The sequence below is a fragment of the Eublepharis macularius genome, chromosome 4 (genome assembly GCF_028583425.1).
Source record: "Eublepharis macularius isolate TG4126 chromosome 4, MPM_Emac_v1.0, whole genome shotgun sequence".
NCBI classification, from domain to species: domain Eukaryota; kingdom Metazoa; phylum Chordata; class Lepidosauria; order Squamata; family Eublepharidae; genus Eublepharis; species Eublepharis macularius.
In genome coordinates this window covers 29336092-29351824 of record NC_072793.1, presented here as the reverse complement: position 1 = coordinate 29351824, position 15733 = coordinate 29336092, and the positions used below count along the sequence as shown (strand labels likewise).

Genomic DNA, 15733 nt, shown 5'->3' with positions numbered 1-15733 from the left:
ATGACACCCTCTCCCCGAGCGCCACCCTCTGTCCCCGATCATGGAGAAAGGAGACCAGCCACTGCAGTGCTGTCCCCTGAATCCCCACATCGGCAAGGCGGTGGGTCAAAAGCTCATGATCGACCGTATCAAACGCTGCTGACAGATCCAGCAAAATCAGCAGTGCTGATCCACCCTGATCCAGATGTCTGCGGAGATCGTCTGTGAGGGCAACCAACAATGTCTCGACCCCATGTCCCGGGCGGAAACCAGACTGGAAGGGGTCTAGGGCTGTATGCTAAGATATGTAGACAGAGTAAGTACTGTAGAAAGGGAGGGCGTGATTTCATTGACAACCCAGCTGTGAATATTTAACTGTGTGATGTTTATGCACCTCCTTTCCCCTTCTTTTCTTCTCAGGTTCAACAACATCAGTGCAGTCTCAACCTGCAAACTTCGACGCTCTCCTGCAAATTCCAAGAGATTTCTTCCAGCCCCTCAAGCCCCACTGCAGTCTAGACTGGAAATCCAAAAACAAATCCAAAGCCCCCCCATCTCTGCATTCTCCCTCTGCAGAAAGGTTACTTCGCAGACAGGTTAGCGGAGCTCTTGTTGTTCACCTATTCCAGGTTGTGCATTAATTTGTTAGCAGGCTGGGGAAGTCCACCTTGCTGTGATCTAGGAAATTCCTTTGGGAAAGGGAAGAGCCCATGGACAGGTAAACCTTTGGAAGCTCATTCCGTGAGCATGTCCAGATGGCTCCTGTTTAGGAAGCCAGATGGGCAGTTGGCAGCGCATCCAGTCATCACAGTGTTTTATGGGCCGGATGCATTAGCGTGCATCAGTTCTCTGATAATCCCACACTGATGATGGGGTCAGTATTTTTTTTTTTAAAAAAATAGCATATGGTGTGAGGGATTATTTCATAGCCAAGTTTATTGTGGCCATTACCTTCCTTTTCCAAAATGGCAAAATAAAACGGCTAAATTTTGAGCCCTCGGTGTGAATATGAAGCTCCAAGTTGACCAGTTTGCATTCATCTAGAGAATTAAATTGACAGGCTAATTTTGGAAAGTGTATTAAGGCCAGTGCTGAACCAGCCTACCAGTCTAGTGTATGCTAACAAGGAATCTAATTGATTTCATGGTTCCAGCCTACAATAACTAAAGGAATCAAATCTGCTAGGATAAGTGACCGCATTAGCTGTCATCTTTTCATTGCTGCCGCTAAAAGCAGCTGCTGAGGACTAAGCATTTATAGACATCAGGAAGGACAGACTAGCATTTTAAAGAGGCTTTTAGGGGCAGAATCTCAAAGGTGCAGGGACTACAAATAGAGTCTCTCTCATTCCATTTGTGTGCACATCAAAAAGTTTAATAATGAGAGGTTCCTTCTCTGCAGAGAGTTACAGCAACAGCTAACTCAACTTGCTTCTAGAATTTCCTTTTTTGTACTTCTAGCCTGCTATACATCCTGGAGTGGATTAGCATGAGGTTATCCCAAGGCAGACTAAAATACTCACTCGGATCAAGAGAACACCACAAACTCCTGGCTGTGCTTTCTTGGGGTGTTTTGCTGAGGGGAGATTCAGGGTACTCATTCACTGTACCTAATTCTTGAATGCCTCTCATTTCTCATACAAAGCCCACTCTGATTCTCAGTCGATGTAGAGGAGTCTGAGATGTCCCCAAAAAGAAGACAAGAAAATGACAGTGGCATGTTTCAGTGCTATTACAAAAGAGACAGACTTCCTACACTGTAATTTATAAGCGACAGAGTTTTGCCTAGTTCCAATGAAGTTATAACTTCCGACCGCCAACAAAATAAAGGTAAAAGAATGATAGATAAAAATAACGAGCACAACAGAATATGCCCACCATGGAACATACCCTTTCTCCCAAGAACTTGTAGCATTGGTAGTATTGTTGGTCCTCCAGAATAACAAAATTCTGGACTAGATTGTCCATCATCCCGATCCAGCAATGCTCTTATGTTCTTAAATGGTGTCCCTGGCCATTTCCAGACTGCTTACCTGCACCCAGGACGTCGCACCACGTTTCGGATCGTGCCGGAGAAAATGCGAAATATCGCGTTTTCTTGCGCGAGTTTTGTGCGATGTCGCGTGAGAAAACGCGATATTTCGTGTTTTCCCCAGCACGATCCGAAACGTGGTGCAACGTCCCGGGTGCAGGTAAGCCTTCTGGAAACGGCCCCTATGTTAGAACTGTACCATGCCCAAAGATCATTGCACCAGCTTCTGCCAGAGAACCTAGAAAGAGTTCAGATAAGCTTAATTAGATGGAATGCTCTCCGTTTTGGGTCTCCCATCCTCCCACCGTAACGGTTTCAGACTTGCACCTGGAGCAAATAACAAACCTGGATGTGTCTCAGGAAATGAGCTCACTCAGAATTAATTCACATAGTCATAATACATTTCGACTCCTGTCAAACAGGACTAAGCGTTAGATGTGATTGTAGATCAATGCAGGCCTGTTTTTCACAAGTGGCATCAATGTTGTCCTAGCAAGATATTTGTACACGTAGCTGTCAAGGTACTTTATTATTCTGTGCAATGCATGCATTTTTTATTTATTATTTTTCTCTCCTTTTCTCTCTTCTCTGTTTACACCTTCTCCTTAATGTGTGTGTAGTTTAATCTTGTTCACCACATACCTGGCCCATGCACATTCCCAGTTACTGACTCCCCACCTGTCACCCAACCTCCTTTCCCCTTTTCAATGCTGTAGAATGGACCGAGTCCCTTGCCATAGGTTAAACCATAGACCCTGGAAGGCTTGGCTAGTGACTCTAATTCCCTGGTGAAATCCATCGAATGCATTTAAGGAACCATTAAAGCCCCGTTTACTATTGAGGAACATGCTCCGTGCCAGTGCATTGTAAGAGTGCTTTTCTCCCAAAGAATTCTTCTTTGACTCATTGGCTCATCAATCAGGGATGTAAAATGAAGGTGTAATCCTCTCTGTTCTACAGCTCTTAATACGCTCCATGGCAATGATTGTTTTTTAGGGGATGAAACCAAACTTTTTAAAAAAATCAAAACAGGATTCAAGACTTTTTTTTAAAACCAGAAAAGAAAAATCTGACTAGGAGCTACCCAAGATGCCTGCATAACTATTCATGTTATGTAATGTTCTGCACATTAAAACACGGAACTTTACCTTCAACTGGTTTTTTTAATCATGGTTTTCTTGATATCTCGCATACATATTGTAATGAGAATAGAACCTGCAGTTTTACTTCTCTTCCATGATAGCCGTTGGGAATCTTGAGGTTCAACAGGGAATACAGAGCATCTGTTTTGTATGCAGCAGGTCCCAGTAGTTAAAAGTACCAGGCAGGAGGTGATGTGAAAGACCTCTGCCTGCAACTTTTGAGGGCCACTGCCAGTCAGAGCAAACAATATGGACCTCAGTAGACCAATAGCCTGACTCATTTTTAAGGCAGCTTCATTTGTTCATTGTAGCATTGGGCCAGTATTTTTGGGTTCTGCTTTATTATTAATAATAGACTAAGATGCACAAATAATGAAGGCATTGGCCATTTCCACACGGCTCCCTGCTGCTCGTAACAACCCGGAATATCGCAAAAAAACCGTGGAAGATCGCGTTTTCTCGCGCGAGATTTGTGCGACGTCATGTGATGTCGCACAAATCTCACGCGAGAAAACGCGATCTTCCGCGGTTTTTTTGCGATATTCCGGGTTGTTACGAGCAGCGGGGAGCCGTGTGGAAACGGCCATTGATATGTCCATAGAAGCAAAAGAAAATTTAATCATCTTCCTGTCTGTGAGAACATTATTGGACACACATTAGAAGTTCAGAGTTGCAAATGGTGCAGGAAGGCAAATTACTTGCGGCACTGAGAGTATACCACCAGAGCCATTAATTAGCTTCAGGTGTCTACACCCATCCGCTGGCTTTCTGCAGTCCTCAAAGAGAACGGTTTCCCATCTCTTTCAGAGGCAAACTGTAATTTTCAAACGGCACAAAAGCACAGGCCGCCCACACCTATGTTGGCTGACTACTGTTTATGTACCAAAGCCAAATATCATATATATGTGGTCTGTTTCTACATCCCATAGTAGGAGACTGATACAAGAGCAGAAAAGGAACAAACAAACCTGGCTATTTCTCATGTTCAGTATTTGTTTTTCTAATTTTGTAACAAATTATATTCTTGATTATCAGTCTGCATCTCTGAGCTAAGCTTTGACCTTTATCTCATTGTCAGTAAGTAGGTTGAAAACAAATATGTAAACAGCTGCTGTAGCACAATGGTTAAGTGGTTTGGCTGCAAGTCAGCACTCTACTGGTTTGAATCCCACTACTGCCATGAGCTTAGTAGGTGGCCTTGGGGAAGCCATTTCTCTCAGCCCTAGTTCCCCAGTTGCATTGGGGGGATAATAATAACACTAACTTGTTCACTGCTCTGGGTAGGGCACTAATCTGTCTAGAAGAATGGTATATAAGTGCCGTTATTATTATTATAGTTATTGTTAATGACATATAGGATTTTTATAAACCCCCTGCCTAGTCTCTTGAGTCACAAAAGGTACTTACAGTTAGGAAGGGGTTGGGGATTTCCCAGGACTTGATTTGGTGACTGGGGGTGGGGGAGTGTGACCCAGTGGAGCTGGTTAGGCTTCTGAGCATTAGATTGTGGGCTTTAATGAAAGCCAGGGCTGCATAAACTCCGGAATGCCTTAAAGATTTTTTAAAAAGAAAACTGACATGCAGCTTTTATTCAAAATCATTAAGAAATAGGCTGCAGTTCTCTAAATACTGTCTTCAGAATAGACAAGCTGGCTCTTGTCCAGAGAGTCCCTGCATTTTATGTGGAAGAGAAGGGAATTTGTCCTCCTTCTGAGTATGATTTCAGTCTGCAAACAAGCTCATAAAATGTCCATTTTCCCCATTCCAAATCAGTGAGCTTCTTTTTTTTTTCATTCCTGCTTATACGAATTCCAAGTTAAGATTAGGAGGAAACACTGAAATCATCTGTGACAAAATCTGTTGAATTCCCTTTAGCTGGCAGTGAGGTGAGTCTGCTGAGTCATATTTGACTCTTGGCATCTTTTAGACATAAATGGCTATGTACGCTCCTAAATTTTGCAATGCTGACCTTCCCAGATTGCCGTTTGCATGCATAGCTGAGTGACACAGATGTGTCAAAGATGCACTTTGCATCTTTACTGTAGCACACAATGCCATAAATTGGCCAACTAAGCAAGTTTGTGTATACAGTAGAGATGGGCATGAACCAAAATATGAATCAAAGTTCATCTCGAACCAGGCCGGTTTTTGGTTTGCGAACCTGTGGTTCGGCGGAGCTCTTTTCTGATGATCCACAAAGAACCGCTATGATTTTCTGAATGGTTCATATGGTTCGGTTTTTGGTTCGTCACTGCAGAAAGCCTGGCGCTAATCCATCTCTCATCTAGGCAACGGGAGGGATGGGCTTTCTGCCGACTTTCTGCAGCCTTGGAAGTGACAAACCGACAAACCAAACAAACTGGTTTACGAACTGGGCAAGTTCATGGTGGTTCATGGTTCATGAAATGCGATGAACCATGAACCGCAACAAACTACCATTTTCCCAGTTCGTGCACGCCTCTAGTGTACATTAGTTAATGTGGCACTATTGGTGTTGTTAAAGTGAGAGATAAAAGAAAGTGCTTAATTGACCATCGTTTCAGGTGGATAGCCATGTTAGTCTGTAATAAAGGAGCAAGATTCAGGTCCAGAATCTTGCTCTTAATTGATCAGTTACAGTTTGTATCTCTGGTGTTGATGTCTTATATGTTCTGTTGTATTCAGTGTAAAAGTTCTAGTACCTATTGATGAGCCTCTTGCTTTTTGTGTCTTGCCTATACTAACATTTTTCTTCATGTGTCTGTTGCCCTCTGTTCCCCTCCACTTTCTTGGCATGCCCATGCAGATGGCAATAAGGAATGACTCTTTGGATACCCACAGCTCAGAAAGCAGAGAGAACATCCATGCTGAGGTGAGTGAACTCTCTGATCCAAATTTGTCAGCTCCATCCACCGAGGATCTGTCTGTTACTCTAAGGCCCTCAGAAGCACGAGAATCAGCTAGCTGGGGGCGATCAAGTGTTCACACTCAACAACATTCCCTCAATCAGTATAACATTTCCAAGCACGTGCCGGATTTGTGTGCCTGTATGGACTCCCTTCAAGAACTACCTGGAGACCCGATGGACCAAGAAGTATCAGAAATAAACAGCTCTTTTACTTCAGGAACATGTTCTGCCATGAGTGCCTCTTCAGTGGTTCAACCGGAGACCCCTAAGAGAAATGTAGGCAACAGTGGCAATGTGACTTTGAAGGACCTGAAGAAATGCTATAGTGTAGACACGCAGGGTCTTCTTAAAAAACCTTCATCTTGGTTAGATGATCAAAGGAGACATTCCATAGAAATTTGTTCCATGGAAAACAGCCCTCAGCATCATTCCACATCTAGCTCTTCTGGCTTCATAAGTCAGGTCTTAAGTGAAATGGAAGGCTTGCAAGGAACACGACAAAAGAAAAAACTGAGTCCCCCCTGTATATCAATAGAACCACCCGATGAACAGAATTTGTTACGGAGGGGATCATGCACTGCATCATCTCCCAGTGCAGATGTTTGCTTGCGAAGGCGCGCGCCATCTTGGGATTCCAAGGACTCCGTAGAGGCAGGGGACTCAGCACTTCCAGACAGTCCGTCCATATCTCCAACCCCAAAGAAAGACTTGTTGACGCTTCCTAGTTTTTCCTTGGATCAACCAGATGCAGATCCTTGAGTTTGTTGGTTTATTTTCTGTCGGTGCCAAAATGTTTCTTTTATCCCTTCTGTAATAAATTAAACCTCTCTATTTTAAAACGGCACTGATTTTTTTTAAAAAAAAATTCCAAAGAAAGTTTAAAAACTAGCCAGTTTAAGAGTGGTTAAGCTATATCACGCTTACTTAAGCATAAGTTCTGCTTGGGTAAAAGCAATACATTGTTCAGAATCTATATGTATATTCTATTTTATTAAATTAATTGAACCTAGTATTGCAGGACGTAGTACATTTTTTGGCTTAAAGACCTGTTCTATTTTCTTCTGTTTGATGTATCTCAGAATACTCCTGAGATTACATTTTAATGAACATTTTAACCTTGAAAAAACAACATATATTTAACCCTACCCTCCCCCTTTGGTTTCGTTTTGCAAAGCACAAGATGTAGCCAATAGTGCATTATGGAGGTAATGTGTCCCATGGCCAACCAGCATGAGGAATATTTGCATTAATAATGAAATTCATTCACCTACCCTTCAGCTGTTTTTCTGTAGAAATTAGATATTTGGATATTTTTACAAGTATAATGGCATTTTTTTTAAAAAAAACCCTCCAAAATAATTTTCGTTGTAGAGACAGAGCAAAACCAAGTACACAAGCCGATAAACTTACAGTATACAGATAGAGGGGCAAAAAGAGAATTCCAAAGTCACTTGGTAATAGACATTGGCTGATTCCACACACATTGGATAATGCACTTCCAATTCTCTTTAGAGATCATTTGGAACTGAATTTTTCGAGTGTGAAATAAAAAATCCACTTCCAAACGATAGCTAAAGTGCATTGAAAGTGCATTATCCAATGTGTGTGGAATGAGCCATTGTCTTCTGTGCCAGGCGCTTGCCACTGAGTTCTGTATCAACCCTTAAAACCTTGATTAGCATAAACACCAAAGGTGAGAGTCACTCTGCTTTTCTGTTGCTCTTCCTACATGTGCTGGGTGTGATGCATGTGATGCTGCAGGTTCTGTTGTTATCCACTACCGCAGACAGCAATTTCATGTGCTTTGCCCAATCTTATCCTTGTCCCTTTTCTTAATGGTGCAGCTGTGGAACCCAGCAGTGGCAAGAACTGCCTTGCAAAAAGCCCCCCACCCCAGCTTGTGCAGCCTGTCCCCCAGTGATGCTAGAGGAGTGGGGTCATTCCAGGAGAATGAGCTACCATCCTGTGGCCATCCATTACTTGCTGCGGAGTCAGGCCCGTCATACAGTGATATGAGTTTAACCCTTGATAATACCCTTTTCAAACATTACATTCATGCCTACTGGAATCCTGGCACGTGCACATATCAGGAGGGTGCACTATCTGTGATGCTCCCAATACGCATAGTTGTCATGTTGTTTGAACAAGGGAATGCACATATTTTGCATGTGCATACAATTTTGGTATGCACGGACCCGAAAATCCAGTGGGTGATTCGTACATACTGAAACTGTACATGCAAGCAGAATGTGTACATTGCCCCTGTTCAGACAACATACCAGCTGTGTGTATTAGGAGAATCTACACATGGTTGCCAACCTCCTAGTATGTATGGACATAATGCCTGGAAAATGCAATAACCTTTTGCATTTATCCTTGGTCAGTGCACCGATGGCTCAAAGGAACATTATTTGAACATGTGCAACTCCATAAGAGTCACTCCCTCTAATAGTGGCCATATGCTGTCTAAAGACCTCACTACATTCTTACACTTTTACCCTGCAATCTTAAACACATTTACAGAAGGAAGTTCCATTTATTTCAGTCAAATTTCCTTTCAAGAGACAGGGGGTGGTTTAGTCTCACAAATATAGAGAAATTATTGAATCTTGGGACTGGCAGTGAAGGGTTCCACAAAATTGAACTGACAAAACTTTCCCTTCCATTGATCCTCCCTACTAGCTTACCTTCACTTACTAAAGTTCTGAGAGTCAGGTTGATGTGAAAGACATCAGAGAAGGGCCAGTAAAATAAGTGTCACCTCTACTGAGAATCGTATATTGAGATGCAGCGGCCACAGCTTCAATTTCCAGTGTAGTCGTTGACAGCACTATTGCCAAAAAGTATGGGCCATTTGAGGGTTGAAAGTTAACTCCAGGGAAAAGCTACACATCCTGAAACATCAAAAGGGGCATTTTTGAGGGTTTTTACATGGTAAATATCAGTGCTAATCTGCCTAACAGAGGAGCAACCCCAGACGAATTTTATCATGGAATGTGTGTTCATTATTAAGATTCACACATTACAGAGTACACAGGCTGGGTCTAGGGTGTCTACTCCATGTCAGGCGTAACACAGTCAGATGTGAGCTGCAGGTTCTCCTTGATTCCCACATGTGAGGTGCCTGATTAAGATCATGGCTGAGCAAGGGTACTATTTGGGGAAAACCACACATTCCCAGGAATACATGTGGGTTTCTCCAGAATGGATTCATGTTGGGAAAATGGCTCAGGGAGGAATTCTGAAGCCCTTTCTCCAGGCATATAATAATAACATTCGATTTATATATTCGATTCAGGATGACTTAACACCCACTCAGACTGGTTTACAAAGTATGCCATTATTATCCCCACAACAAAGCACTCTGTGAGGTGGGTGGGGCTAAGAGAGCTCCTAGAAGCTGTGACTGACCCAAGGTCACCCAGCTGGCTTCAAGTGGAGGAGTGGGGAATCAAACCCAGCTCTCCAGATTAGAGTCCTGCACTCTTAACCACTACACCAAACTGGCTGTCATGATCCTGATCTGAATTAGATACCACACACAGGAACTGAGGAGAACTTGCTGCTCAAGTCTGACTGTGTTACATCTGACAAAGTGGAAAAGAGCAAGAGTCTAGTAGCACCTATAAGACTAACAAAATTAGTGGTAGGGTCTGAGCTTTCGTAAGCCACTGCTCACTTCTAAGGCACTAATTTTGTTAGTCTTATAGGTGCTACTGGACTGTTCCTCTTTTCTGCTGCTACAGACAGACTAACACAACTACCCATCTTGATACATCTGACAAAGGCGGGAACTCCAGACCAAATCTGTGTACATCTGAGGTATTAGGCAGTTATTTTTATGCTGATTGTCAAGGCCAATGTTTTTTCAATGTACATAATATAACGCCAGTCCCAAACTGATTGTGTTAGACCAATGCCATACTGATATTGGCTATAACCAAGCAAATTTTATTTTTCCTTAGCTGGTGCCAATTTACAAAATCCCAGTTTTCACTCCATTCTATCTCAAGTGAAGGTGAGATGAGGAGGGTGGGAAAGAGGCTGAGACTTTTGATTATAGTATATAATTTGAGATGGATTAATTTTTAAGCAAAAGAATGCCTTGGTAACCCATAATGTTAGAAATTAATGGGCTCAATTCCCTATTCCCCTCAGGAAAGACAACTCATAATGCTTTGTTTGTTGTTCTGCAGTCGTGAGGCTGTAGAAGACATACAGGAATAATTCACTGAGGTGGGTTCTGCTGTCACATTGTCTCTTGTAAATCTGTATTTTCCACCGTATTCGAAACAGCTTCAATTCAAGGGAATAACTCATAAAGCCAAGTAACTGTCCATTTCAGTAAAGTAAGCAAAATTGGTCTGTTTTCAGTGTATTGAATTAAAAGCCCTCTAATTGAAACAGTATATTTCTATCACCCATGAGTTAGAAAATTGCTGCACATCAGGAACTGGAGGGAAAGCCTTCAAGATAAAGTGTTTCCCCTCCCACCTAGCTCCCTGTCTTAGTGGCACTCCCTGCTCAGTCCATATTTCTTGGTTTTGTATCCTTCTATTCCTTTGAAAAGCACAGAGAGATTACGCATCCTTCTAACACTTCTTTAAAGTAGTTCAGGATGAGAATGAGAGCCAAGCTACAAGTGACGCCTGACACAGGTTGGACACTTGTCAGCTTCCCTCAAATTTTGGTGGGAAATGTAGGGATCCTGGTCTTGCAGCTATAATGGAGAGCCAAGCTGTAAAAGCAGGACACCTACATTTCCCACCAAAACTTGAGGGAAGCTGACAAGTGTCCAACCTGTATAAGGCATCACTTGTAGCTTGGCTCTGATTTGTCCAAACTTTGCAGAGGCATGCAGCTGCTTTGAAAGCACTTTGTTGCTCTGCATGGCCATGAGAGGGCTGTTTGCCCCTTCCTCAGCCTGCACAACACTTTCAAAGTGAGTTACACCAAGCCTGTGTGTGATAACGAGTCAGACTGGGCACTCACGTCACAGATGTATTTTGGTGCTGAGGACACTAGTCCACACTGTCTCCCCCACCAAGCTGCTTTGGTCTGCAAACAGCTCAAAAAACTACTAATAACTGTCTCCACTGGCAGCTTTTTATGCTGATCTAACTAGCCAACTGGTCTTAGAATGTGGTGCAGGGTTCATCACAATTTGGCTGGAAAGAGCAGGACTCCCAAACTATTTAAGTATTTATTTACCATGCGTATTTGGCCATCCCAGGGTCTGCATTGTCACAATTAATTTGTGCTCCTGCATACCCACATTTTTGTTATGCTGGCGTTATTTATTTCTACTGATCACGTTGCTCATCATGAGAATAAAAAACACTTCCAGTCCTAGAGAAGGGATGTTTTAGTAGGTTAGGTCCATTGGCTTCAGCCTAACCTGGGCCGTTTCCACTCTGTTTACCTTCCCTAGGAATGACCCAGAACATTGCACACAAAACGCGGAAGATCGTGTTTTCTCACGCGAGAAAACGCGATCTTCCACATTTTTTGCGCGATGTTCCAGGTCATTCCGAGAGAAGGTAAGCAGTGTGGAAATGGCCCTGCTTCTGTGAAAATGCATTTGGGACTGCAGTCTTGAGATATATATATATATATATATATTATAAACTTAATGCTAAAATGACAAAACAAAAATCTCAAGCCAAAATTTGAGTTGAATTTGGAGATTAACAGAAAGATAAATCCAAAAATGTGTTGCAGAATATGAACACTCAGAATGCCAGAATAAATTATAAATCAGAATTGGCTCTTGCAAACTTATCAGCTACCCCAAATCCCCCAAACCTTTTCATGAGACCAAGTTCAATGTTGATCTAATCACCAGGTGATTACTTAAAACCTCTGTGAGGTGGCGGGTATTGGTTGTGTAAATCCACCGTTTGTCATCTGAATTTAACATCATGTCTCCTTGACTTTCAGTATCATTCCTGCATGTGCAACTATCTGAATATAATAATGCTTACATCATTCCAATCCACTGAGTTTGAAATGGAATATGAAATTTTGAATCCAGTCAGTTCATAAACTCTTAATACATATAAACGATGTTAACATAAACACAGTGCATTTCTTACAAACAAGACATTCACTGTAATTTCTTGAAAATAAGGAGATCATAAAAGGACAGCACACTAGGACTGACATTTTTAATCTTTTATTTTGGTTTTTTTATTAGAAATGGTTTTAGGATTTCCCCCCACCTTACACCAAAGTTTTCTGCAGACATTGTCAATGGACTAGAATGAAACTTACCCTGTCCTCTCCATCTAGCTAGCACTGCATCCCTGATGTTGAATAATGGACTGTTATGTTTGCATATGGGTGTACATGCAGAGAGACTGATGGGCACAAACAGCAATACGAACTAAAAAAAGCCACGAACAGCCCAATCAGCAGCTCACAAACAAGCTGTTCGCGAGGCCCCATTCTAAATGAACAGGTGATCATTGCAAGCCTCGTTCGGTGCTGTTCGTCAAGCCAGACAATCTGGCACCTGCAATCAATTCCCTTGGCAACTGGAGGAAGGGACTGCCTGAACTCTGTCTGAACTCCTGCTGTTGCCCTGGGAAACCCAATCTAAGCCCAATTTAGCTTGATAGGTCTTCCTATCAAGTGTGGAGCTCCAAATTTGTTACAAGGAAGCAAAGAGCAGGGGGTTGGGGGGCTCCCAGCTCTGGTTTTGCAGACAGTGAGGGAGAGACAGTTGCTGTTGGCATTTTGAGAGAGAGAGACAGGGAGAGTGCATTGGAGCTTGAATTTTATTTGTGTGTGGTGGGATAGGGATCTACCTCTTCAAGTTTCAGGGCTGCTGCCAGGCTCTAGACCAAGCTATTATTTATTATTGGTACTTTTCCTGCTGCCTGCTCAGGTAAGGTTTCTGGGAGTGGTGCAGTAGGGATCTTGATGGCTGGAGGAGAGCCTGCTGGCCCCCATGAACAATGAACAACGAACATGTTCATGAACAGGTCATGTTCATCAGTGTTCATTGTTCATTGTTCGTGGATGGCAACAAACAATGAACACCATGTTCGGGTTTTTTTTCTGTTCGTGCCCATGTCTAGGGCTCCAACCTCATCAGATACCACAAAAGAATGTATAGGTCAGATGGCTGCATATGTTGAGCTCTGTCTACACGGGACACAATGTAAATGTAACAGTCCAGGGTGCAAACATGTTAGATCCTGATCCTCCTGCCATCCTTAGTCTCAAATGTCTGCAAACGGCTTTGGTGGTGAAATTGGTCAGCCCAGCATAGTACACAATTTGATCGGTGATGCAATTGTGCAGTATTGATCCAACTGAAATGACATCTACTAAGTCTATACCCACAGTAGAACTTCTGGTTGATGCAATGTGAAACTGCAGTGCACAATGTAATCTAAACTGAAATCATAACAAAATTAAAAATGGAGGTTATGTTTTCAGTGCTTGGAAATTGTTCCTCTCGCAAGCTTTGTGTGAATATTAATAAAGCAAAAGGTTTTACTTCATAGAATCACAACCAATAAAGAGAGATCAGTACAACATTTACTGTAAGTTAATGTGTTCAGGAAAAACATGCATGTATACCACTTTGTGATACAAATATTTTCTAGTTGCCCTTTTGAAAATCCAATTACAGTACTACAGATCATGCAATAATCTTCAAGGAATTTTAAATATCTTTGGCAAGGGCTTTTTTTAAATTGATTTTTTTAAAAAAAACAAAAAAGGTCTAAAGAAATATATACAAATTCTGTAGAATGCTTTATGTTGAATTTTTTTAAAAAATATTTTTGTAGAAATCTGAAAGCAGTTCTTAAACCGGCCAAGAAAATGTCTGAGGATTTAGAGTCCAAATCTGGTCTATTTTCAGTTTGCTTTCCTCTGTTTTCCAATACTGAAGGTAACTTGTAAAAAAATCTAATTTATCCCTAAACACATTCCAAAGCAGCAGACAACTGATCAGTGCACACCAGATGCAAGCCACAGGCCACTTTGCCATTGCACAACTGCCATTCATTTCAGAGGAGCCTATGTGAAAGAATTTCCAAGTGGACTATGGCTTGGAGCTGGATTTTCGCTTCAGAGGGATGTGTGTGGTACTACAATGAAACGAATTTAGCTTGGAATGAATTTCGCTCTATACAAGATTCCTTTCCCCACCAATCTGGTGCAGTATGACAAAAAGAGCTACAAGCTTTAATTCTATCATTGTGAACAAAAACTATGGAAGCAGTCCTGGGCCATTCCACACTGCTTACCTTCCCTCGGAACGACCTGGAACATCGTGCAAAACCCACGGAAGATCATGTTTTCTTACACGAGATTTGCGTGTTGTCGCGCAAATCTCGCGTGAGAAAACGTGATCTTCCGCAGTTTTTGTGCGATGTTCTGGGTCGTTCCGAGGGAAGGTACTCAGTGTGGAAACGGCCCTGGTGTCCGTTCAATCTTATGCATCTTTTTCTGAAAATGAAGCCCACTGAGTGAGTACAATAGGGCTTACTCCCCAAAGAGTGTGCAATCCAAATCCCATTAAACATATCAGGGCCTATATCTGAGTAAACACACCTAGGATCAGCCAGTAAAGCTGCAGTCCTAAGCACCACTTTATAGGCAGTCCCCTTGAACATAATTCGAATGGGATTGCACAACCTTCATCAGAGAAGCATATCCTAAATGAACAGAGGAGCGTACAAAGAGCAAAAACTCGGTGAACTGGACTTGCCATTACATAACCATGCAAATACCCTGGCATGTATCCTACCTAAGCAGACTTCCTCCAACAGAAGTGGTCCTTCCATTGGAGGAAGGCTCCATCTTTACATCTTAGAGTGGTAGCATGCATGCCGCCGGCTCAAGTTTCTTTGGGTTCTGCAGTTAACAAGGAAAACTGTTAGAAAACTTGGCTACAGAATGCCAGCTGAATGACAGAATGAGGGGGGGGAGTTCAGTTGTGGGTAACTCACAGATTTGGTACACTATTATTTTTATGGTGCAAATAAGGATTTTTCTGCTAATAGTTTTGATGTTATTAGACAATTTAATCTACCGATAATCATGAAAAAACAGTTTTTAAGCAGTTAAATCAACCCTGTTGTTTTGATGTTGATGAGTAATGGATGTTTAATTTGTCCAGGCTATCTATCACATGATAGTTGCAGTTAGGGAGGGAGCTGTGTGAATACATTAGTGTGTATACCTGATTCCTATTGACTGCAATGCATCTTGAATGTGTTTAGAACCTGATCTCATATTGTTCTATAATGCTGCAGTTATAAGTACTTAAAAGTGTACTAATCTGAAACATTTTCCCTGGCAAACCCCAATGACAAGTACTGTCCACTTTGTTTTAAAGCACACCAGCACTTTAATATTGTGGGTTTACTGTATACTGGTGGGAACAGGATAATCTACTTTTGCCAGTGTATGTAAGAGGTTGAGGATTTGCTACCACATTGGGGGAAGGGAGGGCAATGTAAAATCCATACATGCAGACATTGCACATAGTATTTCTATAACTTTTAGATAGTTTACAAATTATTTAAACTGTAGATAATTTGGAAGAAGGAAGAAGATGAACGATGTTTTTGGCTTCTGTAGATTGCACTCAAGAGAAAGTTTGGTTTTGAACAAGATAAAGGGGTTTACGGTTGTAAAGTAGGTTATTCCTCAGTTTCCCCTTCTGTGCCCC

General features: G+C 42.0%; 1 protein-coding gene across 2 annotated transcripts in view; it reads left to right on the top strand.

Moving 5' to 3' along the window:
• The window catches only part of CACNA1G (calcium voltage-gated channel subunit alpha1 G), a 252600-nt gene extending 245792 nt beyond the window's left edge, over positions 1–6808 (top strand). For both annotated transcript variants that reach the window (XM_054978817.1, XM_054978816.1), the window contains 2 exons: positions 400–575; positions 5938–6808. In XM_054978817.1, coding sequence (XP_054834792.1) covers positions 400–575; positions 5938–6798 — 1037 coding nt within the window. In that variant the 3' untranslated portion in view covers positions 6799–6808. The remainder of the gene's footprint in view (positions 1–399; positions 576–5937) is intronic.
• The last annotated feature ends 8925 nt before the right edge of the window (positions 6809–15733 follow it).